Source organism: Astatotilapia calliptera, chromosome 14 (assembly GCF_964374335.1).
Source record: "Astatotilapia calliptera chromosome 14, fAstCal68.1, whole genome shotgun sequence".
Taxonomy (NCBI): domain Eukaryota; kingdom Metazoa; phylum Chordata; class Actinopteri; order Cichliformes; family Cichlidae; genus Astatotilapia; species Astatotilapia calliptera.
The window spans coordinates 24,297,395-24,324,231 of NC_137435.1; the positions used below are offsets into that span (position 1 = coordinate 24,297,395).

Sequence of the window (26,837 nt, forward strand, 5' to 3'; positions counted from 1 at the left end):
AGTGCTAGATACTTACTGGATCCTGATTTAAAGTTACAAGATTTAAATCAGAGGAGAGCTTTGAGATGACACGTTATTCTGGTTTCTTCCAGTTAATTATTTTCTTCAGAGGAAACCAATGAGTACACCATTTCCATTTGTAATAGTACATAATGCACCTTTTTTAAGAGGTTTTAGCTGGTGTAGTATTGTTTGAGCAGCAGGACGGTACAGAATACCTCTATATTGAAGAACAGACATAAATATTGTATAATAATTTAAAGGGTGGAAAAAAAGGCATCACCTGCATTCTTCAACTCCAAAAAAAAGCCTTGTTACAGCACTTAACATCTGGTTCATAAGTCATTGAATTTGAACCAGATGTTCAATATGAGTCTTAAATCAATGTTACCATGAACCCAAATACCAAATTACGATACCAAGGACTAAGCCAAGGTTGGTACTGCATTTGGAGTGACTGCTTGTCAGTGGTTAGGGATGCGATGCTTTCCATACAGTGGGGCAAAAAAGTATTTAGTCAGCCACCGATTGTGCAAGTTCCCCCACCTAAAATGATGACAGAGGTCAGTAATTTGCACCAGAGGTACACTTCAACTGTGAGAGACAGAATGTGAAAAAACAAATCCATGAATCCACATGGTAGGATTTGTAAAGGATTTATTCGTAAATCAGGGTGGAAAATAAGTATTTGGTCAATAACAAAAATACAACTCAATACTTTGTAACATAACCTTTGTTGGCAATAACAGAGGTCAAACGTTTACTATAGGTCTTTACCAGGTTTGCACACACAGTAGCTGGTATTTTGGCCCATTCCTCCATGCAGATCTTCTCGAGAGCAGTGATGTTTTGGGGCTGTCGCCGAGTAACACGGACTTTCAACTCCCGCCACAGATTTTCTATGGGGTTGAGGCCTGGAGACTGGCTAGGCCACTCCAGGACTTTCAAATGCTTCTTACGGAGCCACTCCTTTGTTGCCCGGGCGGTGTGTTTTGGATCATTGTCATGTTGGAAGACCCAGCCTCGTTTCATCTTCAAAGTTCTCACTGATGGAAGGAGGTTTTGGCTCAAAATCTCACGATACATGGCCCCATTCATTCTGTCCTTAACACGGATCAGTCGTCCTGTCCCCTTGGCAGAAAAACAGCCCCATAGCATGATGTTTCCACCCCCATGCTTCACAGTAGGTATGGTGTTCTTGGGATGAAACTCAGTATTCTTCTTCCTCCAAACACGACGAGTTGAGTTCATACCAAAAAGTTCTACTTTGGTTTCATCTGACCACATGACATTCTCCCAATCCTCTGCTGTATCATCCATGTGCTCTCTGGCAAACTTCAGACGGGCCTGGACATGCACTGGCTTCAGCAGCGGAACACGTCTGGCACTGCGGGATTTGATTCCCTGCCGTTGTAGTGTGTTACTGATGGTGACCTTTGTTACTTTGGTCCCAGCTCTCTGCAGGTCATTCACCAGGTCCCCCCGTGTGGTTCTGGGATCTTTGCTCACCGTTCTCATGATCATTTTGACCCCACGGGATGAGATCTTGCGTGGAGCCCCAGATCGAGGGAGATTATCAGTGGTCTTGTATGTCTTCCATTTTCTGATGATTGCTCCCACAGTTGATTTTTTCACACCAAGCTGCTTGCCTATTGTAGATTCACTCTTCCCAGTCTGGTGCAGGTCTACAATACTTTTCCTGGTGTCCTTCGAAAGCTCTTTGGTCTTGGCCATGGCGGAGTTTGGAGTCTGACTGTTTGAGGCTGTGGACAGGTGTCTTTTATACAGATGATGAGTTCAAACAGGTGCCATTCATACAGGTAACGAGTGGGGGACAGAAAAGCTTCTTACAGAAGACGTTACAGGTCTGTGAGAGCCAGAGATTTTCCTTGTTTGAGGTGACCAAATACTTATTTTCCACCCTAATTTACGAATAAATTCTTTACAAATCCTACCATGTGGATTCATGGATTTTTTTTTCACATTCTGTCTCTCACAGTTGAAGTGTACCTCTGGTGCAAATTACTGACCTCTGTCATCATTTTAAGTGGGGGAACTTGCACAATCGGTGGCTGACTAAATACTTTTTTGCCCCACTGTATATGGACACAAAATGATAATAGTGTAGTAATCATAAATTACTGACATATTTCTAGTAGTAATATTTAAGTAAAGAGTTATTCTGGTTAGCAGTTACTAATTAGTGCTTTGGTCTTATTTGCTCCTTACACATTACTCAATAACGACTCTATGTACCTTATTGTAAAATGCTACTGACAAAAAATTCAATGTCAGCAGAGGGTTGCAATGGTCGCTGGGTGTGAGGCAAAAAGGATTATGGGATTTTATCCCGTCAAAGAGCAGCCTCCAGTCAGGGAAAACCAAACAGCCCGTTTGATTTCCACAGGCACAGTATATATTCATGAGTTGGACCTTGAAACTACAAGGAGACCACTATAGTGCGCCATATGCAAAACATATGTTTTAATGTGGTGTGATAACTTGGAACATTTAAAGAGACTTACCACTTAAAAAGATATGACTAAAAGAGAGGGCTGTGTTTGGATGAGTAAAGGACTCTCTCACAGAGCATGCATGGTGGCTCTTTTTGTAAGTGTTGCATTTGTTCTAACAACTGAAGGCAGCCTCTCGTCTGCTGAAACATGTTTTGCACATTCCTCAATTTTTCTGAAATATCAGAAAAGAAAAGAAAAGAAAAAGGGACAAGATGTGACCTATATTTAGAGATGTACCACACTCATACACTATGCTGTATATGTTTGGCATTTGAATGGCCCGTTCAGTCACATAGGAGAGCTGTGAGTGGAGGGAAGCTACAGCCTATAAAACACGCTGACCTGTGAGTATGTTGCCGTTGTCTCATGCCCTGTGCTCTTCTCCAAGTCAGCTAAAAAACACTAGCTCTATGTCAGCAGCATGGATGGATAAATGAGATTTGTATTTCCTGTGTGAGATTTTGCTAGTTAAATAGATAAAAGTTTGATGAAGTTCCTAATCCAGACTCTCCTCTTCCTCCTTGCCCTGTACAGGGAGTGCAGAATTATTAGGCAAATGAGTATTTTGCCCACATCATCCTCTTCATGCATGTTGTCTTACTCCAAGCTGTATAGGCTCGAAAGCCTACTACCAATTAAGCATATTAGGTGATGTGCATCTCTGTAATGAGAAGGGGTGTGGTCTAATGACATCAACACCCTATATCAGGTGTGCATAATTATTAGGCAACGTCCTTTCCTTTGGCAAAATGGGTCAAAAGAAGGACTTGACAGGCTCAGAAAAGTCAAAAATAGTGAGATATCTTACAGAGGGATGCAGCAGTCTCAAAATTGCAAAGCTTCTGAAGCGTGATCATCGAACAATCAAGCGTTTCATTCAAAATAGTCAACAGGGTCGCAAGAAGCGTGTGGAAAAACCAAGGCGCAAAATAACTGCCCATGAACTGAGAAAAGTCAAGCGTGCAGCTGCCAAGATGCCACTTGCCACCAGTTTGGCCATATTTCAGAGCTGCAACATCACTGGAGTGCCCAAAAGCACAAGGTGTGCAATACTCAGAGACATGGGCAAGGTAAGAAAGGCTGAAAGACGACCACCACTGAACAAGACACACAAGCTGAAACGTCAAGACTGGGCCAAGAAATATCTCAAGACTGATTTTTCTAAGGTTTTATGGACTGATGAAATGAGAGTGAGTCTTGATGGGCCCGTGGCTGGATTGGTAAAGGGCAGAGAGCTCCAGTCCGACTCAGACGCCAGCAAGGTGGAGGTGGAGTACTGGTTTGGGCTGGCATCATCAAAGATGAGCTTGTGGGGCCTTTTCGGGTTGAGGATGGAGTCAAGCTCAACTCCCAGTCCTACTGCCAGTTTCTGGAAGACACCTTCTTCAAGCAGTGGTACAGGAAGAAGTCTGCATCCTTCAAGAAAAACATTATTTTCATGCAGGACAATGCTCCATCACACGCGTCCAAGTACTCCACAGCGTGGCTGGCAAGAAAGGGTATAAAAGAAGAAAAACTAATGACATGGCCTCCTTGTTCACCTGATCTGAACCCCATTGAGAACCTGTGGTCCATCATCAAATGTGAGATTTACAAGGAAGGAAAACAGTACACCTCTCTGAACAGTGTCTGGGAGGCTGTGGTTGCTGCTGCACGCAATGTTGATGGTGAACAGATCAAAACACTGACAGAATCCATGGATGGCAGGCTTTTGAGTGTCCTTGCAAAGAAAGGTGGCTATATTGGTCACTGATTTGTTTTTGTTTTGTTTTTGAATGTCAGAAATGTATATTTGTGAATATGGAGATGTTATATTGGTTTCACTGGTAAAAATAAATAATTGAAATGGGTATATATTTGTTTTTTGTTAAGTTGCCTAATAATTATGCACAGTAATAGTCACCTGCACACACAGATATCCCCCTAAAATAGCTAAAACTAAAAACAAACTAAAAAATACTTCCAAAAACATTCAGCTTTGATATTAATGAGTTTTTTGGGTTCATTGAGAACATGGTTGTTGTTCAATAATAAAATTATTCCTCAAAAATACAACTTGCCTAATAATGCACTCCCTGTATTTAACAGAGTCTCTATTTGACAGAAGATAAACAGTTGTGGGAAAGATTGGCAGGACTGGGAGATGATTGTTGCTTTTCCCTGCTGCTGTAAGGCTGTAAATGTAACTCAAATGCGACTTGTGTCTGTATGTGTAAAGTAGCGATATTCCAAATCATAGGTCCTGATGTTGAGGCGCTGATTTGCTGTCAGCACGAGATAGTCCCTTGCATCTGGAGTGGAGGTGTCTTTGTGAAAGAGTATCTACCCACATACAGCATAAATCATATACACCGGCAGCTGGGAATTTACATGAAATATAGATGTTTGCACATGACGAAAAAGCAGCATGAATGCACACAGCAGGAAATTGTCAGAAATTGTCAAAAAAGATAAACCAGCCGTCCCTCCTGTCTGTAGGGGCGGGGTGTGTGTGCATATGCTAACCTGTGTATAAAACCACCTTTGTGGCGGTATAATCCTTCATCCACACCAGTGATTGAGCTAGCATAAGTGGTCAAATCAAGGCATTGCACCATTCCTCCACCCCTCCCTCAAGCTATTTCTCCCCGCCCTGTCACTGTCCCACACCCCTCCACCCCGCCTCCCCCCACTTTCTGATGTGCCATGTTTGAGTACCAGAGGTCATAAGCGTCGGACGTGGCAAAGGCCCCAGCCAGGCTGATGTGCTGACTGAGGGGATATGGGGCTTGACTTTGGGCAGTGCGAAAGATCCGGGCCTGTCTTGTTTGTCTGTCTGTCCGTCTCACTGGCTACACTATAATGAGATTGCAGGGCTCTGTAAGGCGGATTTACTGGAGCACAACTCCCCCTAGGGTCTTTTCATAGAAATTGGTTCCTCCATATTTCACCCAAGCCTCTCACTCTCGCTCTCTTTGTCAAATGTGTCCTGCACTCACAATCTCTCTCCCTAAACCTCCCTCTCTTTTAGCTCCCACTTTTGTTAATTATGATTGTCTTCTTTCCTTCCTTTCTTTCTGTGGGTGAAGACCGAACGCAGTCACAAATGGAGGCACGAAACTGAACCAAGCAGAGCTGTAACAAGAAGGCATAATGAGAGAGAGAGAGAGAGATAGAGAGAAAGCGGGATAGAGGATATGCTTTGGGATATGGCACAAGCCAACATATCGCAAGCCCGTACCACATTTATCTCCCCCTCAAGAAGACAGTGTTTATTTAGATGGTCTTTTCCATGCCCCTATGGAATCTTATAAGGTCACGTGAAAGCATGCACGCTGCTGTGACCAGGGATGTTACTGAAGCTGAAGGTTATATGGCTCACTTTTCTTTTATTATTCTTTCTGGGTCACCTTAGCTGCAAATTGAAGCCCAAGGTCACGAGCCCATACCAAAGCCAAACAGAATTTCCATAGTGTTTGCAAATCTGCCACAGAGATTAATTCTGATGTGTCTCATAGCTGATGTGTTGATGTTGACACAAATGATGGGGTCTTGCAGTCCAGCCACCCCAGCTGTGCACACGGTGAATGAGGCCAAACCAAATGCAAGCTCAAACTCACATCAAGGCAAGCTTATTTTGGGAGCACTGTGTCATCCATTCCACAGCACAAAAGCCCCTCTGCAAGACCATAAATAAATGGGAAAGTGGGTAGCACGGACTGCATATCGACCAAAAAAACCCCGTCTGATTTGTCTGCCAATTCTTTCTGTTAAAAATGAAAAATATTTTCTGTCACAGATGGAAAAAAATATTAGGCGTTTGCTTTTTGTTTCATTTCTAAGGAATAAATTAAATACCTGGAACTGAAAACTTTACTGTTTGATGATAAAGGGAATATTTAACACCCACAAGTCAACGTTAGTGAGCTGACACAGGTCGCTTTTTTGAAGGTCAGTTTAGAGACAGTTAATGAAAAGTAAAGTACTTTGTGTGGGAAAAGATGGCAATTCCCCTCATTCTTCAGACACATTGGCCCTATCTATCTTTCAGGGGAACTCTTCCATTTACAGAGCCTACAGCTGAAGCGGTGGGCAGTTAAGGATGAGGTGGGAGGCGAGGAGGGAAGCACAAAGCTCTTATCAGGCCAGCTACACAGTGCCGGGTTCAGCCCCAGGCTGCTGATGACTGTGGGAGCACCGATTACAGAGGCTAGCCTGAGGAGGGGAGTGGGCACAGGTCTCCCAGCAGACCCTGTACCACCATCAAGCATTAACTCGAACCATCAAGCTCAACCAGCTGTGCATTCACACATGGCCTGAACTTTCTTCCTCTTGAATATTTTCTAATGCTGCAAAGCCCTCACTCTCTTTTCTGACATTCAAAGCAATATCAGCAGGGAGGCTAACAAGATGAATAACCCCTGAAAATGCTGCATTAAAAAGTCATGAAAGGGGATACCCTTAAGGTGCAGAAGCTTCTCTGTGAGGAGGGGTGGCCCATCCTTTTCTGCTGACTAATGATTTGAACTGGGCAGGTGGGCAAGCAGAGCAGAAGGACCTCAGCAATTTGTCCTGTTGCTCCTCGGGTGCCAAAGGGACACAGAAGCTCTCAGCCAGCCACAAAGTACTTTCAATTCCCTCTCTTTGTTCCTCCAAATGGCAAATTCCAATTGGAAACTTTACATTTAACTGGCAACGAGTAGCCCAAATCTTAAGTTTAGAATGTGGGACTCGGAAAATCAAGACATAATGTTGAGGATTCACACTGTGCACAAGCTTTTATTGCCACTGGATGGCACACTAGAGCATCAGCTTCTCAGAGCAAAACAAACCTAACCAAGAACCCCAGTGAAGCCCTTTAGCAACAGGCATGAATCTATCTTAGGAAAAAGTTGTGTCATATGTGGTCTTGTACCTTTCTTTGTGTTTTTTCACTGGAGAAAAAGTGGAAAGACTAACTTCTGCTAAACGCTTGGGTTTGCATATAAAGTGGCTTTGGAGGTTACTTTCTATCCAGCCTCTCATTCATCTTTTTCTTAACTTCTTTCCCTACTTAGGGTGGTCAGGAGTGAAGCATAACCTGGCTGACGTCAGCTAAAGGCGTGAAAAAGTGACGGGCTATCAAACTGAGACTACCAAAATTTGAAATCACCAGTTAACCAAATAAGCATGTCTTTGGTTTATTGGAGGAAAGAGGAGCAAGTACTTTCTAGTCTTTTTATAAACACAGAAAGGTCCTAGATCCGTTAATATACATGTCTCTCTGGCCATTAAAACATGGAACAGAGAAGCTACAATACACACCTAGGAATTGTGGCACAAGTCTCAGAAAAAAATCAAAAAAATTAGGAATAATCTGTACACAAACCACAGCATAAAAGCCTCTAGCTTAAAACTGTGTTGTCCCTCTTTGTGCTGCCTCTGTGAACGCCTGAACCCATGGTTTCGTTAGGAAAGCACTGCATCCTCCCAAGATGTTCAGTGTTAATCACTTCCCCATCGGGGGGGGGGGGTTTCTTAACACCGCCGCCGATCCGCACAACCTTTAATCAAAACTTGAAGAGCAACTGAACTCAAGCAGATGACGTCATCTCAGCAAGGATGAAGCTCTTTAAGGAGAATTAGTTTCTGTGAGGTTACTCTTCATCTCTTTGTGTGCTGTATCAGCACTGAGTCACCCGTTTCACAGCACTGAGCTGACATTTTCATTGGCCCTGAGATCACTTATGGGATAGGGCGTTAGCTCCTATGAGGGTGAACCGGTTCACAAGTGGACAGGCGCCCAGTAAGCGCTGATGCATTCACATGGCTTCCCGTGGAACGTATATGAGGATATATTCTAAACACAAAACTATTCTGTCAGTCAGTATCAGCATAACAGACAAAACAAAGTGCACAGCTTTCATTCAGATGTGTGTCCCACACTACGTTTATTTATTCTGTTCAAACAGCAGGCCATGTTGAGTGTCTAGTAAGGTGGCATGATAATGAATAGGAGCAACAATATTTACACAGTCTGAACATTTCACTTCAAATGAGCATCTGTTAGGCAGGATAACTTTAATTCCAAGCAGTCAAATTCCCCTGGAGCTATATGATTATTCAGCACAGCACACTTAAATTAAAGGCAGGTAGTTAAGATGAATATAGCAGGGCCAAAACTGTACGTCACACGTGAGTGCGTAAGCACAGTCAAGCTCTGCAGTCTTTCTAAACATATCTCACCATTGCACCACTGCTTCTTGACACACACAGTCCAGCACATGCACGAACGCGAGCACGCACAAACACTATCCACAGTTTCACTTTCCCAGCATCCCCTGTGACGCCTCTGGCTAATTCCATTCAAGCCCTCTAGGCTGTCCAGCATCCTCCAATAAATTAGCCCTGCTGCTCCCCCACTGATACGCAGGCCACACTAGTCTGGCCAGTGCCCAGAGTCACTCACTTGTGCACACGCTCGCAATTACTGCTACCTTTTACTGCGACTGTCGGTCTTAACTGAGTCGACAGTGGGAGTTTTTGGTATGTGCGTTTTCTGTGCGGTTGGGACTTTCCATACTGACATTCACTGTTAATGGGAAGGTGGCCTGGGATAGCTTTTGGACTTTTTTGCAATGGAAGTGACTCATTAATTGTATCTTTTCGGGGTTTTCTGGCAGAATTGTCCATGTGTCAGATGTGTCGGCACAGTACCCATCCATAATTCCCCCAAACTGCAGCTGTGAATAGCTTTTTTTAGTATTTTTCCTTCAACTCCTCAATCAAACTTTATTCCCTCTGAACAGAATCCATCTGTTCTGTCTCCCTTCAATATTTGGATGTATCCTCGCACCCGGTTTCCTCTATCATTGTGGTTTCGCTTCCTGTCCACAGCATCTGTCTCTTGCCTCAAGCTTAGATCGAGCTAGTGACCCCGTCTGACATGTCTCTACCTCTGTCTCAAGTTTTTTTCTCTCTCTCTCTCTCTTTCTCTTGTTCTCCCTCAGTTCTAGTTAGCCTTCTGTCAGTGGGGGCCCAGACAGAGATGAAAAAGGTCGTTGGGGACAATGCCACCTTGCCATGCCACCACCAGTTCTCATCATCCGTCCCTCTTGACATTGAGTGGCTACTGCAGAAACCAAACTCCCCACAGAAAGTGGTAAGATTGTATTCCTTTTTTCCCTGCATTTAATACAGTTTAGAAGCATCTGAATTGTTAAAAGTCCCTGCCGTCTTACTCTGCCATGACTTGGGTAATATTTAGTAGTTGCTGCAAAGTTATTGCAACACCAAGACTGACCTTTACTGGGATGAAATGGCAATGACAGTGACATTTAGGCTAAAAACCAGAAGAACAACATGTGAGGTATATGTATAGACTGTATATGCCTTGCATAGTTTTTCTTTTCTTCCTCTCTTTCCACTTCCCTTTTTCACACACACAAAAAAAACATTTTAGCTTTTCTCCATTTGGGTTACGCTTGCTGATTTCCAGCAGGACCTATAATAGTTGCACATTAACACAATCCCAAAATTACTAAGGCACTTCAACTTTCAGTGGCATTCACAAAGGAGCAATTGTGTTCACCAACACATTATATATTTCTAACCTTGGCACTTTTACTTTTAACTTTTTTAACTAGTGGGAGATAAACACTGTAACAAGTGGAAATAAAAAACAAACCTAATGACCTTTTCATTACTATCAAGCTGACAAATTCATCTTAGTTTTGTAAAATATGTAATTATAGAGGCAATTGAAGATTACAGCTGCAGCAACCTTCCACCCCAAAAGGAATTGAAATCAGAAATTAGACCAAACAACAGAATCAGGTTCAAATCTACTATTTAATAAACATACAAGGGCTCACGTGCAATCAGGCATTCAGGGACGCAAGCAGAATTGGCAAGGTTGACAGGAAACGGTCTCAAAACAGATCATACATGAGAACTCTCTGAAAAGTAGTCAAAATCAGCAGTCAGGTAAATGCAATAATCGTACACTGTGGGTACAAAGACATTCTGGCAAATATGTCCAAATGTTTTGGGGCAAGGACATAAAGTACTTAGTTTTGTGCTTCTTTTCTTGTTTTGTTTTTTTGTTTTTGCAGAAGTGTATAGGCTTTTTCTGGAAATAGTAAAATTCAATGCTTTAAAAAAGGAAAACATCTGTTAAACGAAATAAAGAAATTCCTTCATTTTAAAGTTTTTAAAGGTTTAAGTTTTTTTCCCCCTTTGTGTGCAGTCACACTGAATTTTAAATCAAGCAGTCAAGGTGTGCTTTAAGTGCAGTTTCAGCTTTACAAAAAGTATTGCATTAACTGTAAAGGAATTACAGCATTTATAAAAAAAAATTCCCCTTGTTTGTATTTTAAAGTTTTAGTTGGCACAATAAAATATTCTAATTCTGGCTTCATAAAGTCTATCAGCCTGTACCAGGAGGATAACTGCACTGGTACGGAGTCAGAGGGAATACCGAGAGTGTAGCCTGATGTGTTTCACCGAATCATGGCTGCACCAGGTCATTCCCGATGAGAATGCTTCCGTGGAAGGCTTCCACACTGTTCGGGCGGACAGGGACAGCATCGCTAGCGGTAAGCGTAAAGGAGGTGGGCTTGCTGTTTTAGTTAACAACCGGTGGTGTAACCCTGCCAACATAACAATCAAAGAAAGGATTTGTTGCCCGGACACTGAACTGTGTGCTGTTGGACTCAGGCCGTATTATTTACCCAGGGAATTCTCTCACGTCATCTTGGTGGCTGTTTATGTTCCCCCCTCTGCTAACCCCACAGCTGCATGTGACACTATCCACTCTGCCATAGCTCGGCTACAGACTCAGCACCCGAGTGCCTTTATTGTGATCTCGGGTGACTTCAACCATGTATCACTGGACAATACACTACCAACATTCAAACAATATGTGGACTGTCCCACCAGGGGAGAGAAAACTTTAGACTTACTGTATGCTAACGTCAAGGATGCATACAGCTCCTCCTCCCTCCCCCCACTTGGTAGGTCAGATCATAACCTGATTCACCTCACCCCCCGCTATGTGCCAATTGTGAGGAGGGAACCTGTGACCACCAGGACTGTTAGGAGGTGGTCAGAGGAGGCAATAGCGGAACTACAGGGCTGTTTCGAGGTGACCGACTGGGAAACACTCTGTGAGCCTCACGCCGAGGACATCAATGGGCTTACTGAGTGTATCACAGACTACATAACTTTCTGCACCGACTCCATTGTTCCAGCTCAGACTGTTCATTGTTACCCAAATAACAAGCCGTGGGTGACTAAGGACATCAAAGCCCTCCTCAACAACAAGAAGAGGGCTTTCAGAGGGGGCAACAAAGAGGAGGTGAGGAAGGTCCAGGTGTTACTAAAGGACAAGATCAGAGAGGCTAAGGACAATTACAGGAGGAAGCTGGAGTGGAAACTCCAGCAGAACAGCATGAGAGAGGTGTGGAGGGGCATGAAGACCATCACTGGATTCAGGCCAACCAACAGCAGGGGAGCTGAGGGAGGTGAGAATAGAGCCGACGAGTTGAATCTGTTTTTCAATAGATTCGACACCACAGTGTCTGCTCACACCCCCACAACCTCACCTGTAGTCAGCCTGGAATCCAGAGCCACACCACTGTGCCAGCCTCTCTCTTCACATGTTGCCTCCTGTGAGATTCCTGACACCCCTCCCCCACCCATCACCTTCACTCAATACCAGGTTGAGATGCAAATGAGGAGACTTCACTCAGGCAAGTCTGCTGGACCAGACGGAGTGAGTCCCCTTGTCCTCAAGGCCTGTGCCCCCCAGCTGTGTGGAGTCTTTCATAAACTGTTTATGCTGAGTCTGAGTCTGCAGAGGGTCCCGGTGATGTGGAAGACATCATGCCTCGTCCCTGTACCAAAGACGCCTCGTCCCAGTGGCCCCCAGGATTACAGGCCCGTGGCACTGACCTCCCACATCATGAAGACCCTGGAAAGGCTCATCCTGGACCAGCTGCGACCCATAGTAAGACCACATCTGGATCCCCTTCAGTTCGCTTATCAGCCTCGTCTCGGAACAGAGGACGCCATCATCTACCTGCTCAATCGTGTCTACACCCATCTGGACCAGCCGGCGAGCACTGTGAGGGTCATGTTTTTTGACTTTTCCAGTGCTTTCAACACCATCAGGCCGACCCTCCTGGGTGATAAGTTAGCAGCGATGCAGGTGGATGCTTCTCTGGTGTCCTGGATTGTTGATTACCTGACAGGAAGACCACAATATGTACGTCTCCCACAGTGTGTGTCTGACAAGGTGATTAGCAACACAGGGGCACCACAGGGGACTGTCCTCTCCCCCTTCCTCTTCACCCTCTACACCACAGACTTCAGCCACTGCACAGAGACCTGCCATCTTCAGAAGTTTTCTGATGACTCTGCGGTGGTTGGATGCATCAGCAGGGATGATGAGACAGAGTACCGGGCTGTGGTCGACTCCTTTGTCACGTGGTGTGAGCAGAATCATCTGCAGCTCAACGTGGCAAAGACCAAGGAACTGATCGTGGACTTCAGGAAGACCAGGAAACACTTGACCCCTGTTTCAATCCAGGGGGTCAGTGTTGACATTGTGGAGGACTATAAATACCTTGGAGTACACATTGACAATAAACTGGACTGGGCTAAAAACACCACAGCACTTTACAGGAAGGGCCAGAGTCGTCTCTATTTTTTGAGGCGACTGAGGTCCTTCAACATCTGCCAGAAAATGCTGAGGATTTTCTATGAGTCTGTGGTGGCCAGTGCGATCCTCTATGCTGTTGCATGCTGGGGGAGCAGGCTGAGGGTCGCAGATGCCAACAGACTTAATAAACTGATCCGTAAGGCCAGCAATGTTGTGGGGATGGAGCTGGACTCCTTCAAGGTGGTGTCGGAGAGGCGGATGCTGTCCAAGATAAAGACAATGTTGGATAACACCTCCCACCCACTCCATGACATGTTGGTCAGTCACAGGAGCACGTTCAGTGAGAGACTGAGATTACCGAAAAGCACCACTGAACGACACAGGAAATCATTCCTGCCTGTGGCCATCTCCCTGTACAACGCATCCACTTAACACACTGTTTGCTGCTACAACTACACATGTTTCTTTTCCAAATATTTATTTATAAGTGACTTATGTATGTATGTATGTATATATATGTATATATTGTACTATTCTTAGTTAGCGTATTGTCTGTCTTGTCTTAATGTTGGTTTAAAATGGAGCACTGTAACAAAAAATAATTTCCCCCAGGGATCAATAAAGTATTCTGATTCTGATTCTGATAACTGAAATCTTTAAACGGCTAATTTGGTTTTGTTTTTTAAAGCCTTTGATAACATTCTGGTATAATTTCACTGGTGTTTGAAAAACCGCCATTTTTTTCATTCAAATTGAGCTTAGAATCTCATAAGAGAGCGCGAGAGAGCAAAACATCTCAACAGCGTTCTGTTGGAAGGAAGGGACTTCCATTTTCTTCTGAACCCATTTCTTCATGCGCTCTTGCGTTGGCACAGAGAAAGGAATGAATAGCAAAGTGTGGAAGGGAAGCGGCGGGGCTAGGAATGAAAGAAAGGGGGAAACTGGTGGCTTACACTTTGATTATTCAGACTGGGGCTGCCACATTGCGATGAATATTTAACGGGAGGATAACATTGAAGGCACCATTAATTAAAATCAAACGTTTGAAAATTTGATTAGGAAAGAGACTACGCCTGTAGCCGAATGAATAAATCATTCTTTTGTTCTGCTCCAAGGCCGTGTTGAGATGGAAAGAGCATCTTGTCAACATTTAGCCTCTGTTAGCAAATGTACAGGCTACATGTGTTTAAGACACAGAGGGGCACAAAATTCAACTCCATTTAGTCAGATGAAGAGTAAAAACAAAAAAAACTGCCCTTCTCTCACTGTTCTCAGCTGTGTTGGTCTTAGATGATGAGAGTTACTCAAAGACGGCATTTTATAGCCTATCATAGTGTAGTTTCAGCAAAGACCAGCGATGGTTAATAAAGATGAAGTTATTAATTTCATTTCCATCCTTTCTTGGGAAATTGCTCCTGCCACAGTGCCACATTAGTTAGTGCATATTGTGTGTTGTTGCTATTTGCTATGCATAATTGCTGCCCTTCAGCATGTAAAACTGAAGATATTGAACTGGCATTATTGCGAGGACAATTATCGTCCACAGAGATGATAAATATATTAGTAGTAGAGTAAAATGACAGAGTCATTGTTGTATATTTGTTTCCTCTGTGTATTCTTCATTGACTATAAAATTATTTATGGAAAACACTTTAAAAACCGAACAGCTTAAATATTTGAATGTTAGCCACACTGTTCATATAATCTGCTTCCAGTAATCTTTAACAAGCTGCTTTGATCAGAGCAGCAATTCTACTGTGTTAATGTTTTTGATAAAATGATGTGATATAAAAAATTCTATATTGTGCTGTGCAAAAGTTTTGAGCCACCCCTCATGTCTTTATAGTTTGCTTCCAAGGAGCCAGACTTTCTCCAGGCCTTCTGAAGGTCAAAGTTTTTCTTTGGACATGTTTCAGTCATTTTCAGTCCAGTCCTTGTACCTTTTTCAGAATTATGCTTTTTGTTTGTTAAGCATAAAACAGGCGCCTGACTCAAGAATGTTGCATCTGCACATAACAGACAACTTAGCAAAGAAACTAAAAACACATCATTTGTTTCCATTTATATACTTAAACCTATGAAAAGTGCGCGACATTCACATGCAGAAATTCTGCCAAACTGTATTTTTGCACCAACAGGGTGATTCCCAAAGCTTTATTAGCTGAAAGCTTTCCAAATCTCCTCATCATGTACAGAATTGCCTTAAAAACATTTGAGGAAACTGGACGAGTAGCTGTCATTAAGTCATTTGAAGGGAAACAAGGAGAAAAGACTGAAGCATGTCAATGTTTGCTTCAAACTGTCCACAGTAAGCATGGGGAAAGTCAGGAGAACAGTACAAGAGTGAGCGTCTACAGCCATCTGTAAAGCAGAAGAAGCTTTTTCATGGTTTGGGGTTGCATTTTGTCATCATTATCATCATTTCATGACCTGTGTGAAAAAGCAGAGACACTTAATTATTTGTGTACAGTATTTTACTGAATCAACAAAACACCTTGCCTTAATAGAACAATTCACTAACAGACCGTACAGACATTACCAGAAGCAAAAACACATATACACATGTAGTTTGGTTTGTGAGTAATTAATGTTCTGATTTCATGAAGGCAACAGTTGCATGCCCACAGGACAGGTACAGGTATGCCCTTTTTTGTTTTGGTGTTAGAGCCCGGTTACTTTCTGTGTGTAGCTGTGGCACAGTGATATGTTTCTGTTTGCATTCATGGTGTGCCACATGTTTGGTAAACGGCAAGTTTGTGAGTAGGTTTGGGTATATACGTGTGTGTGTAAATGGCCAGTCATCACCTGTGATCACAGCAGGTGCCCCTGCTTCTTAGGCACTGATGCGCTGTGGCACCAGCATTTAGCGGTCCCCATCTGCAGGCTCTCACTTGCCCTGAGTAATAGGCCACTGTGACAGCTGTGTTTGTTTCTGTTTGTGTGTGTGGATAAAGCAAGAGCGTGAGAGAGCAAAAGACACACAAGGAAAGGCTAGAAATAAACAAAGACAAACTGTAAACAGCCAGGGAAGAGAAAATGAAAGCTTTCTGGTGCAGGTTTACAGATGCTACAAACTTCAAATTAGCTCATTTTTTTCCTTTGAACACCCGGTGTCTGCAAACATCAATGAACCTTGGTGGTAAATAGAAGGGAAAAAAGGGAGAATCAAACAGATTATGTCAATCGCAGGCTCTAACAACAACATCTTTTTGCGTACCTACAAGGAATTTCCGATTAAGGTTATCAGTGTGTTGAGTCCAGCACTCCACTTTGTAAGTGTGGGGTGCCGGTTCATACTCTTTCTTGTAGTCAGAACAGCGGGTGCTCAGGTTGATCTGCCTGGTCTTGGAGTCCTGGTGTTCTGCCGTGTCAAGTAGCTGGTGCTCTGTTGTTTCCAATGACTTTATGAGATTTGCTTATGTGATGACTAGTAACTACATCTTATGGTCTTTCATGTAGCACATGTTTTATTTATGTAAAAGTTTTTCTGTTAGAAAAAACTGCTATTGCAGGAGCTAATGGGGATCTTAATAAACTAATTAACTAACTAATCTCGGTTGCTATGACACCTGAGCTTTCATGTTGCAGAGAAGCAGGTAATCAGCTAGGAGCTCAACAGCTTTGTGCCCTTATGGGGCACAAAACCTTTGTGATCAGGATTGTCCTGCCCTATGTTAGCACCTGTTGTTAGCACCCCAGTTATTTATGCTGCCACGTGTTCTGGAGTGCTGTAAGCTTCTTAAACTAACAGGCATGAGTCGTGTGAGGTACTGGTACTGCCCAGCTATTTTGTTGACCTTTGTCATTGATTTTGTTCTGAGAGGTTGCTGTGGTCTGCTCTTAGGTCCACCAGCCACTTGGAGTTGGAGGCTTTATGACACCACATCCTTGCTCTTACTCAGTCTCAGCTGTGGTGAGATCCGTCCTTGTCCCATTGTTGCCTATCCAAGGTGTTATGGTTGCAGCTGGGAAAACACCTTGGATAGGTCTTTGGAGAACAAGCCATTTATTCTCTCTGGTTGTGTATCCCTTTAACCTAATAGCCAGTGTTATGAGCCTTTGTTTGGTACTTTGTAGAAGCTCTGTTATGAACACATTGTTATCCTGTTATGGATATCTGATCTCTGTGATGATGCCTATCTCCAGCTCTGATAGCCAACTGTAATAGCCAATATCCTTCTGGGCTTCCTCCACAGGCACGCTCTGCACATATTCTTGAGCTTATAACCAAATGTTTCTATGATTACAGTGGCAGTAGCATACACAAACTCACTGGTTTATGTGATACTGGTAGTGGGGGTGGTGAGTGAAGCTGTGTGACTCGCAAGCATTTTTTCTGAGGGGATTTACCTTTCTACCTTAGCTCAAGAAGTAGAGCAGGTCATCTACTAATCAGAAGGTTGGCCATTTGAGAACCGGCAGCTCCAGTCTGCATGCCAAAGATCTTTGGGCAAGATACTAACTCCATGTTGCTCTCCAATGCAGCCATTGGAGTGTGAATGTGTGTGAATGAAAGTACTAAAGCATAAAAGAAAGTGCTGGTGTGAGTGGCTGAATGAGGTATGCTGTATAAAGCGCTTTGTGTGCTCAAGTAGAGTAGAAAAGCACTATATAAGAACCATTTCATTTAAAAGGGACTAATCATTGAGAATTATGGTGTTTGAAGCCAAGCCTGATCATAATCTGACTAAAATGGCCTAAAAGCTGATTTTTACCTTTTCCATTATTTTTTTTTTTACATTTTTCTTTTCAGTTTTATTTGTATATCCTTTGAAAAGGGGAGTTACAAACGTGTCATTCTATAGCCATTTTGTATCATCTGTATGATATTATGTACTTTGCTGTTTCTGAAGTTGTTTTCTGGTGACATCACTTTTAGTGCCACTGTGTGCACTTTAATCTTTTATCTTAGGGCCAGAATAATAAAATAGAATTGTTTGGGAGGGTGTTGTGGGGGTTTTTTCTTTTTCATTTGACAGCTTTATTTGTGGAAACACCATAAAGAGATAACAACACTCACAGATAATCAGCTAAATGAACACTGGCAGGATACTGGCATTCCAGCAAATGCATTCATTTGTAAAATATTATTTCCCAAGTGTTAATTAAAAAGTGATTGTTAACAATGTTACCCATGAGTGCTGGTATTCTGTTTTTCTCAAGACTGTGCCTCCAGAGAGGAACTACGTGGAACTGTCTTAACTGAGCATACACAGCCATTAGAGCCATGTTATTTAAAATGTAAATGGCAGCCTACTAGTGAAATATATCAAGGGTAATACTGTTGGGACATAGGAATTAAGCGAACCAAATGTGCTGTTAAGAGATGAAAATCTTATTTGGGGAATTACTTGCATAAATCAGTTAAGAAATGACATCACCAGCTGCTAAAATGTTAGTACCAGGTCCAGGAAGAAATGGGAGAATTCCTTCAAAAGAAAGATAGAATCAAGATAAGTAGAACCGGAGCAATTATGAATCAGTCAATCCCTCGCTGTAATACATCAGGAGTTTTTTCACTTGTGCAAGAATTTCATTTCAGACAACAGTCTCTGGTCTGAACTAAATCCTTGATTATCTTTTCTTTCTCCACATCTAGATTATTACCTTCTTTGGGGGAAACGTGTACATCAGCGACCCCATGGATACTGAGCCCAACCATCTGTCCTTTGCTGGGGAGTACCTGGGTGGAGACGCCTCCCTACTCATCAGTGACCTGCTGCTGAGCGACACGGGGGAGTACTACTGTAAAGTCAAGAGTGGGGGAAAGTACCACTGGAGCCAAGTCAACCTCATTGTATTGGGTAAGTGTGGATACATCAATGCACGTGCGCATACCATTGGGTTATGAAGAAATTCATTTGTACATGGAAAATCCTCATACACAAACACACATACACACACTTCTTACACACACAGACCTAATCACTGGATCATTAGCCTGGCACATTTCCTCTGTCATGCTGACTGATCTAATGATTCAATTTGATTCAGACAGTGTGATTTGATTTTGTTCGTGCTGTTTGGGTCCATTTGGATTGGTTTGTTGATGAGGTGAGACCAGAAACATGCAAGTAGGTTTGGCAGGGCACAGAAATGATTGAGTTAGAGACTGCATTACATGGGCAAATTTCAAGCTAGATTCTAATGTACTCGTGTCCTCTATGACATATACAGTACAAGACAACAGACCAGTTTGATGTTCATCATGTTAAAAAGTTAGCTTACATCAGTTTAAGTACAGATAAGCTACTTAGAAATATTAATTGCCCAAGTGACTCTTAGATCTTATAAATACAGAAAATCCCATTTTGGTACGGGAAGCGTGTTGTTCTAATTTGCACATTATGCAGATGGCTATAAATGACTCAACAATACAACTACCTCAGTGGTAATGCGCTTCTCTGTCTGCATATCAGAAATAGCTGAACAACTATGAAGGACAGACAGCTGCAATAGCTGGCCACAAAGTCCGGCGGGAGGAGTGAGATCGTTCTCAATGTCAAAAAAGCATGCGATTTATTAAAACATCATGGGAGATTAGTTCAACCCGTGGTTATTGGTTTTCTAATGGAACAGTCTGTTAATCCTTTCGCTCTCACTCCCCTCTCTCTTCCATAAAGACATTTCAGTGAGTTAGTGCCTCGAATTTTACAAATTGCCCTCAGCTTCCCAGTGACACTTTCGATTTTGAGAGAGGCGAACATTTGCATTTTTTTCTCGCGCTCCCTACGCTAAGATAATGGCTTGGCAGCTGAGCTGGTAGCTGGCTTGGCATGAGACGGCGTGTGTGTGTGCCATAGTTTGTGCGCTTCTCCAGTGGTCGGGTATGTTTCTGTGCAAGCTTGCACAATCACGCCTGAATGAGCGTATGGATTTGCATGTGAAGATTTTAAATGTGTATATGTTGCGTTTATTAGTATTGGGGTTATGAGCTGAGGTTACGCCGTCCAACTGCTCCTTCTGCAGTATGGCTTAACCGACCCCGACAGAGCTCAGAGACGCACAGACGAATGCATCAATGCTCCCTGATCAGCTTCTCTCATTATATTCTTTACAAAGTCTGTGAGCAGAATACTGCCTGCAGGGTGTCGAGAAAAGAAAGACAAACAAAAGGAGAAATGCACATAAGCTATCTGATTTTTTTTTCTCTCCACTGGCTACTGTTAATTCACTGCATGTTAGCATTTCGCAGTTACTACTGCTGCAACTTCACTGACAAGCATCCTAAGCCAAACACAAAAGTCAGCATTGGAAATATGTCAGCGTGACAAAAATAAAAAATAGATATTTAAATTTAGCTCACCACTGATTTAAAAATATGTCACTCGGGAGGGGGAAACAGTATGCTATTTTCATGCTTTTAAAGTGTCGCAGTGCCTTTCAGCATGTATCCAACAGAGCAGGGCTCAGCAGATTCTAGCTATACTGTATTAAGCCTTTAGCTAATAGACTATGACCAAAACCTTTGACATGAGAACATATTACCATAAGTATTCACAGCCAGCCTTGGGGTTGAATTGATCCATTCTCTACGGGAGGATGTTGCTTTTTTCTTCAATTTGTGTTACCAGAAATGACTGTGATGGCAAGGTAACTGAACATCCCTCAAACAGTTGCACCAATAAAAAATACTGATAGAACACATCAAATAAAGTTTACAATCTACGTCAAATATTTCAGCTTTATGCAGCCTAACAAGCTATGTTATTATCTACATTTTATTTCTTGCTTTTCATTTGAATGTAGTGCTTTAGTCTGGGGCGATAAACACAGGTGGTGGACAGTTTCACATTATAAAATAACTCCCGCTTCAGTAGATGTTATGTTCAAAGAAGTCTATTTCAAACATAACTCAATATTCAGCATTCAAAATAAAAAATGTCAGCCCTTCCCTTTCAAAATAAAGATTCATTTTATGAAATGCAAAGTTCCTATAATTGGCATAGGAAATGTTGTGGCAAGCCCACATGATACACGTAGGCCACGATTTTCTGCAGAGTAGTAATGGAAACCATATTTTAATGCATGCGTCACTGGCAAATTGATGACTACATTATATGCACATATTAAAAATTAATCATTTCGGTGAACGCATTTATTTTTGCTTAATTATTGTATTAATATATATGCTGCTTAACGAATTCACTAGACCACCATGCAGTGTAAGGTTTATGTCACAACTGCCCTAAATTAGCAGCAATGTAATTGTAAAATAATTATTGATGTTCCTGTAATGGTTGTATGCATGTGAAAGCTGTTTAATTGACATTTTTATTGCTAAATATATTTTATGTTGTTATCCATGATTTTTAAGATTCACTGTTTTACTTATGAAAAAGCAGAATAAAATAAAGCACATTATTTCCTTTGGTTGAGATGCTAATTTACAGTCTTTTACTTACATTCGTGAACAGAAACATTAATTGTAGTGATTGATTTATTTCTGAACTTCTTGGAGAAGTCCAGTGTGCTGGCTGAGATTTGGATTTAAAAACATGAATTCAGTTTGTTATATGCGTCTTAGCTTTAAACAAGTTTTTGAAAGATGACAGGTTTAGTGTGTTCTTGTTTTTATGGCATGTGGTTTAGTAAATTTGTTAAACACTGTGAGTCTTTTATACACTTTATGTTTAACTGTGATAAGAAGTTTTGTTGCAAATATTGATTCAAGCATTTTTTGATTCTTTTGTTTTCTTGCAGTCAAGCCTTCCAAGCCGAGATGCCGGATGGATGGCAAGCTCCAAGAGGGCAGTGATGTCAAGCTGAGCTGCAAATCCAGCGATGGTTCAGACCCCATTAGCTACAAGTGGGAGCGAGTGCTGGACAAAGGCAAGAGCCTGGGAAAACTGCCAAACCTGGCGCTGATAGGTAAGAAAAATAATCGGCACTACGCTTACATGCTGATTCACTATTCGACCCCTCTGCAGAGGAATGCCACGAAGATTCATTTTCATATTAGTGATTTTCATAGGCTGCTTGTCGAAGGCAAGTTTTGCTGAGCGCGTCATCTTCCCTTCACCTCTTCCCATTTTCACATTCATACATTTGCAAACACTGACACCTAAATTTGCCAGTGCCAGCTATATTGTCTACTGCTGCTCCTTGAGCTGCTTCACTGGAATAATTAACACTTGCAGCACTTTGCTCAAGGGCACTTTGATGGGCTCAGGCTGTCCCAGTTAATCCGCTGATTCTTCATGCCTCTATTATCTTTAGTTCGCCTCTCTCTCCAAATTTGAACAGTAAACCCAGGACCACATAATGTGTACTAGTTTTTTATTTTTTTTCCAGAAAATCAAACAGAACACAGCCTTGTGATTTCTAGTTGTATTCTATTGGGATGACTTATATAAACACAAGAGCTGATGCTGTGATCTGATGAATATTTCTGTGACATTGAAATGTCAGCCTGGCTCAAGTGAATACCTACATGCACGAAGTCAGTGTGACTGTTTGTGTGTAAAGTGGAGAAAATCAAATGTAATAGGCAGAACTGGATTGGCAGCTCAGACTATATTCTGTACCAAAGAGGCACTGGCTCCGCAGTAGCCTTGAGGCATACTTCACTCACATGGTGTGGATTCTGGCATTCCTCTTGAATCATAACCAGGCATATCTGCCTCTAAATAAGAACAGGGATGGGTTGTAACAGAAAAGCTAATAGCAGGGCACCTCCCCCCTATTGTGCATTCTCTAAACCAGGAGAAACAACGTCAGGGTGCCAATCTCTGTTTTCTCTCCTCTGTTACCATCAATATTGGTCTTTTGGTTAATTTTTAATGGCTTGCAATGTGACACAGGCATCCAAAAAGTTTGTGATTCAGTTGGAGTAAGTAAATTTTAGTAGTGTAGGTAAAATCTGTGCAGCTCACTGATGTTGTGGAGCCAACAAGAGGTCAACATTCAGCAACAGTCTTCATGCCTTTAAGCATAAGCCATCAAGAACATTTAATCTAATCGCATTCAGCTTCAGACTCACACCCCTATACTGCCCACACAGATCTATGCCTCTGATAACGTTTCCCAGAAACTCTCTTTGTGCTCTGCTAAATGAGTGTTGGGACTGAAATATGAGACTCTAGGGGCTTTCAAGGCTTGCCTTGATTTACCAAGGTGACAAGTGTGGAGAGAAGTGTTTATCATGATTCTACTTCAACATTTTCAAGTCTGAAGGAATGAACTTTGTTTGTGGAAATTAGAAATTGGTCTACATGGTCTTCACAGTTATGCCGTTGTTACCTAAATGTGTTGCTAGTTTTACTTCTTCGCCTGAATTCTTTGATCATATGTGACTGTAACTCCCTTTTTGCATCATGAAACCAAGATAAATTCCTTACATGTGTCTTCAGCATTACTGGGTTTCTGCAGCTCCTGGTTTTCGTGTTTAATATATTCCAACACACAAGCAATTAAACACTATGAACTGGTTCCACAATATTTTGGTCACTTTATGATGGGTAAGTTGTACAAAGGCAGTCACCGATCAGCACCAGAACATTTTGACAATAAACTGTATTTGAATAAAACTGTTTCCTGTAGTTTAAATTATGGCTCTGTACCTCAGTAGACTTAAAGATTTCCTCATAGGGTTAATAACATGTCTACTAACTATTTCATGTCCAAATTACTGCTGAGGGTTACTCCAAAAACTTCCTTTAGTGGCTCTTCATCAGAATGTTTTTTTATTTGTTTACATGAAAATCAGCCACTGTGTATTTTTAACACCTATGTGATGCCATGATCCTGCTTAACATCCTGCCTAAGTCTCGGAAAAGGTTAAGTATGGAACATAATATAAATGGAAAATCTTATATTGCACTCCAAACACAGTCAATGTTAAATGACAGGAAAAATCAGTGCTCTGTTGCAGTATGCAGAGTACTGATGTATCATAGTACAAAAAAACACATTGCTGATGGTATACTTGCACATAAACCACTACATTGGACACTGATGTGTCACTCCATACCGTGCCACCCACTCAAAATGTATGTTGTCCACCTAAGTGGACATGTAAAAAACTCTTTGAAAAGTGCATGTTTAAAAAAAATGAAGTTCAAAAATCTTTTTTTCATGCCTAAAGATGAATAAAAATACTTAAGAAAAAAATCCAGATTGAGGTTGTCATAATTCATGCTTAAAAGGGCTAATGCAGTTGACACAAATTATGCAGGTTAAGGCATAAAAAGGTAATTGAGGTTACCAGGCTGAAAATCTGTATTTTATCTATGTGCACACAGTCCAGTAAAGACTCTCTTAGATGTGTTTTTTCAGGCTTGCTACTTCTTCTTTTGTCCTTCACCTCCAGAGATGGTCGTGTGGGAAATTCCCACCCAGTAGATCAGCAGTTTCAGAAATACTCAGATCAAACCATTTTGCACCCGTAGCCATGCCAAGTTCAAAGTCACTTCAATCACCTTTCCTTCGCACCATTCTGATGCTAAGTTTGACCTTCGGAGGGACTAAATCTAATTTGCTCCTGACCCCAAAGGCCCCAACATGAACCTTGGAGCGCATACTTTTATACTTCAGTTAATCATTGTCGTGTCCAAATCACCCAAATAGATTTTGAAGTATTAGAAGATGCTTTAGAGTATTTTTTCAGAAATTAGAAGTACAGTAATTACAGGGTACAGTGTGGAAGACTTTTTTTTTTTTAAAGCCCACAGCTCCATGGTGCCAAAGGTCAAAAACCCTACTGGGAACTTTTTATGGAAAAGAGGAAAAGTCATATTTATTATTATTCACATATTACACAGACTGTGTGTGCTGACTGAACAGGGTCAGACCAAGGAGTGCAGTTCCTGGCCTATTTTCAAGTATCATTAAAGTTACAGTGTGTAAAATCTCACCATTAGATGTCAGTAGATTGCAGATTGCAGTCAATAGAGTCACTTTTCTTATCCTTCCTAATTCAAGTGCATAAACCATTGTTCAATAAATCCTTGTTTAATCTCTTTATTTGCTTTTTGGGGAAGTAAAAAAATCTCTTCAATCATATTTGCTTTGGTGAACAGAAAACAACCTTTGTAGACTGTTGTAGCTGTGTATATACCAGCTGCTGTCAGGCTTTAAATGTATGCATTAGTCCACTGCACAGTCCACTGTGTTGTAAGCCATTGCTTTACTGCATAAGTTCCCATCTACTGTTAGAAAATGAAGATAAGCAAGCATATAATATGAAAAGGCATACTGTAAGTTGACGTTCTATCTTTTGTGATTCATCAGTTTGTATGCATCTTTTCACAGGAGTGACCTAACCTACACTTTATTTACTTATACAATAAATTGTTTAGTGTAATGTAGTGCAAAATACATAGCGTGATTTCTTTTCAGTTAATAAGATAAAACTCATATCAAGAGTTTCCATATTGGCTGTTCTAGAATTTTGCATTCTTAAATCAGACTATCTGGTCTTTAAGTGATTTAGGGCTCAAACTGCTCTACTTTTATTAAGGCTGTTGTGTTTTTAGCATGTTTTAATGCTTTTATCTTGTTCTATTTAATCTCAACATGTCACGGTCTGCAGAGACAGGCCGTGCGGTGGTGTGTGTGATGGACCCAGGTGCATACACAAGTGAGTAGACGGGAGTGGACTTAACAGAAAGCGAGCCTTTATTATGGCTGAAGACAAAGTGCACAAACAAAGCAGGGATGGCGTGACTAGACTATAACTAAACTGGGAAAACTAATACTGCGACAAACTAAGAAAACTCAGACTATGATGATCACTGCAAGGACTGACCGTGAAAACATGGAGGTGAGAACACAGACGACGCGACACAGACTGTACGAAACACAGAGACTAAATACACATGAGGGAAGATCAGGGGAAGTGGATGCACACGGGGAACACAGGTGACACTGATAATCATAACAAGACACGGCAGGAGTGAACGTAACACTGATGGGAGATGGGCAAAGTAAAGCAGGAAGTACACAGAGGTTCAAACAGGAGGAGAGAGAGCACGGGGAGAACGCAGACATAACGGGCTGGGGAAAACATAGAATAAAGCACAAAGAGAGACGAGGGCTCATAAATACACAGAGGGGCACACAGGGGGTAAGAGTCACGAAGGGAAAACACATAAGGAACAACGTAACAGATCAACCCAGGAAGCATGGCCTAAATAAAGAACAAAATACAAAAATACATGAAAACTAAGAATACTGGGCCCACATGGCCCAGGACCATGACACAACAAGCCTCTAAAAACAATCAGTGATCACTGTCGGTCTCTCTCGGTTTTTATTACCGCTATTCATTTTAAAGCTCAGTTTATAAACCTTACGATGTAACTACAGCCCAGGCAGTGCAGCAGTATATTAACAACTAACCTTATATTGTGGATGGATTATCTCAGTTGTTCTCCCGACTGAAGTTTGGTCCGTTTACAGCATCCTGCAATGCAACTGCATTTGTCCCTAACCATCGGGAACCCTCACGTTAACTTTTATCGAGTGGAAAAAAGTTTGCATTTATCCTTCTGTGTTGCTAGCAGTGTTGGGTAAGTTACTTTAAATTAGTAACTTAGTTACATTACTAGTTACTTCTATCAAAAGTAACTCAGTTACTTCAAGTTACTCATTACTTTCAGAGTAACTAGTTTACTAGGGAAAGTAACTTTGGTTTTACTCAGAATTCTCTTGTTGATGTGTTGCTTCCGTAACTGGATACCCAGCAAGATTGCCAGTCT

The 26,837-nt window shown here is 41.9% G+C and overlaps 1 protein-coding gene across 2 annotated transcripts in view; it reads left to right on the forward strand.

The window, feature by feature from the left end:
- Positions 1–26,837, forward strand: part of clmpb (CXADR like membrane protein b) — a 79,696-nt gene that overhangs the window by 44,139 nt on the left and 8,720 nt on the right. For both annotated transcript variants that reach the window (XM_026193119.2, XM_080289002.1), the window contains exons 2-4: positions 9,485–9,636; positions 18,737–18,941; positions 21,841–22,008. In XM_026193119.2, coding sequence (XP_026048904.1) covers positions 9,485–9,636; positions 18,737–18,941; positions 21,841–22,008 — 525 coding nt within the window. The remainder of the gene's footprint in view (positions 1–9,484; positions 9,637–18,736; positions 18,942–21,840; positions 22,009–26,837) is intronic.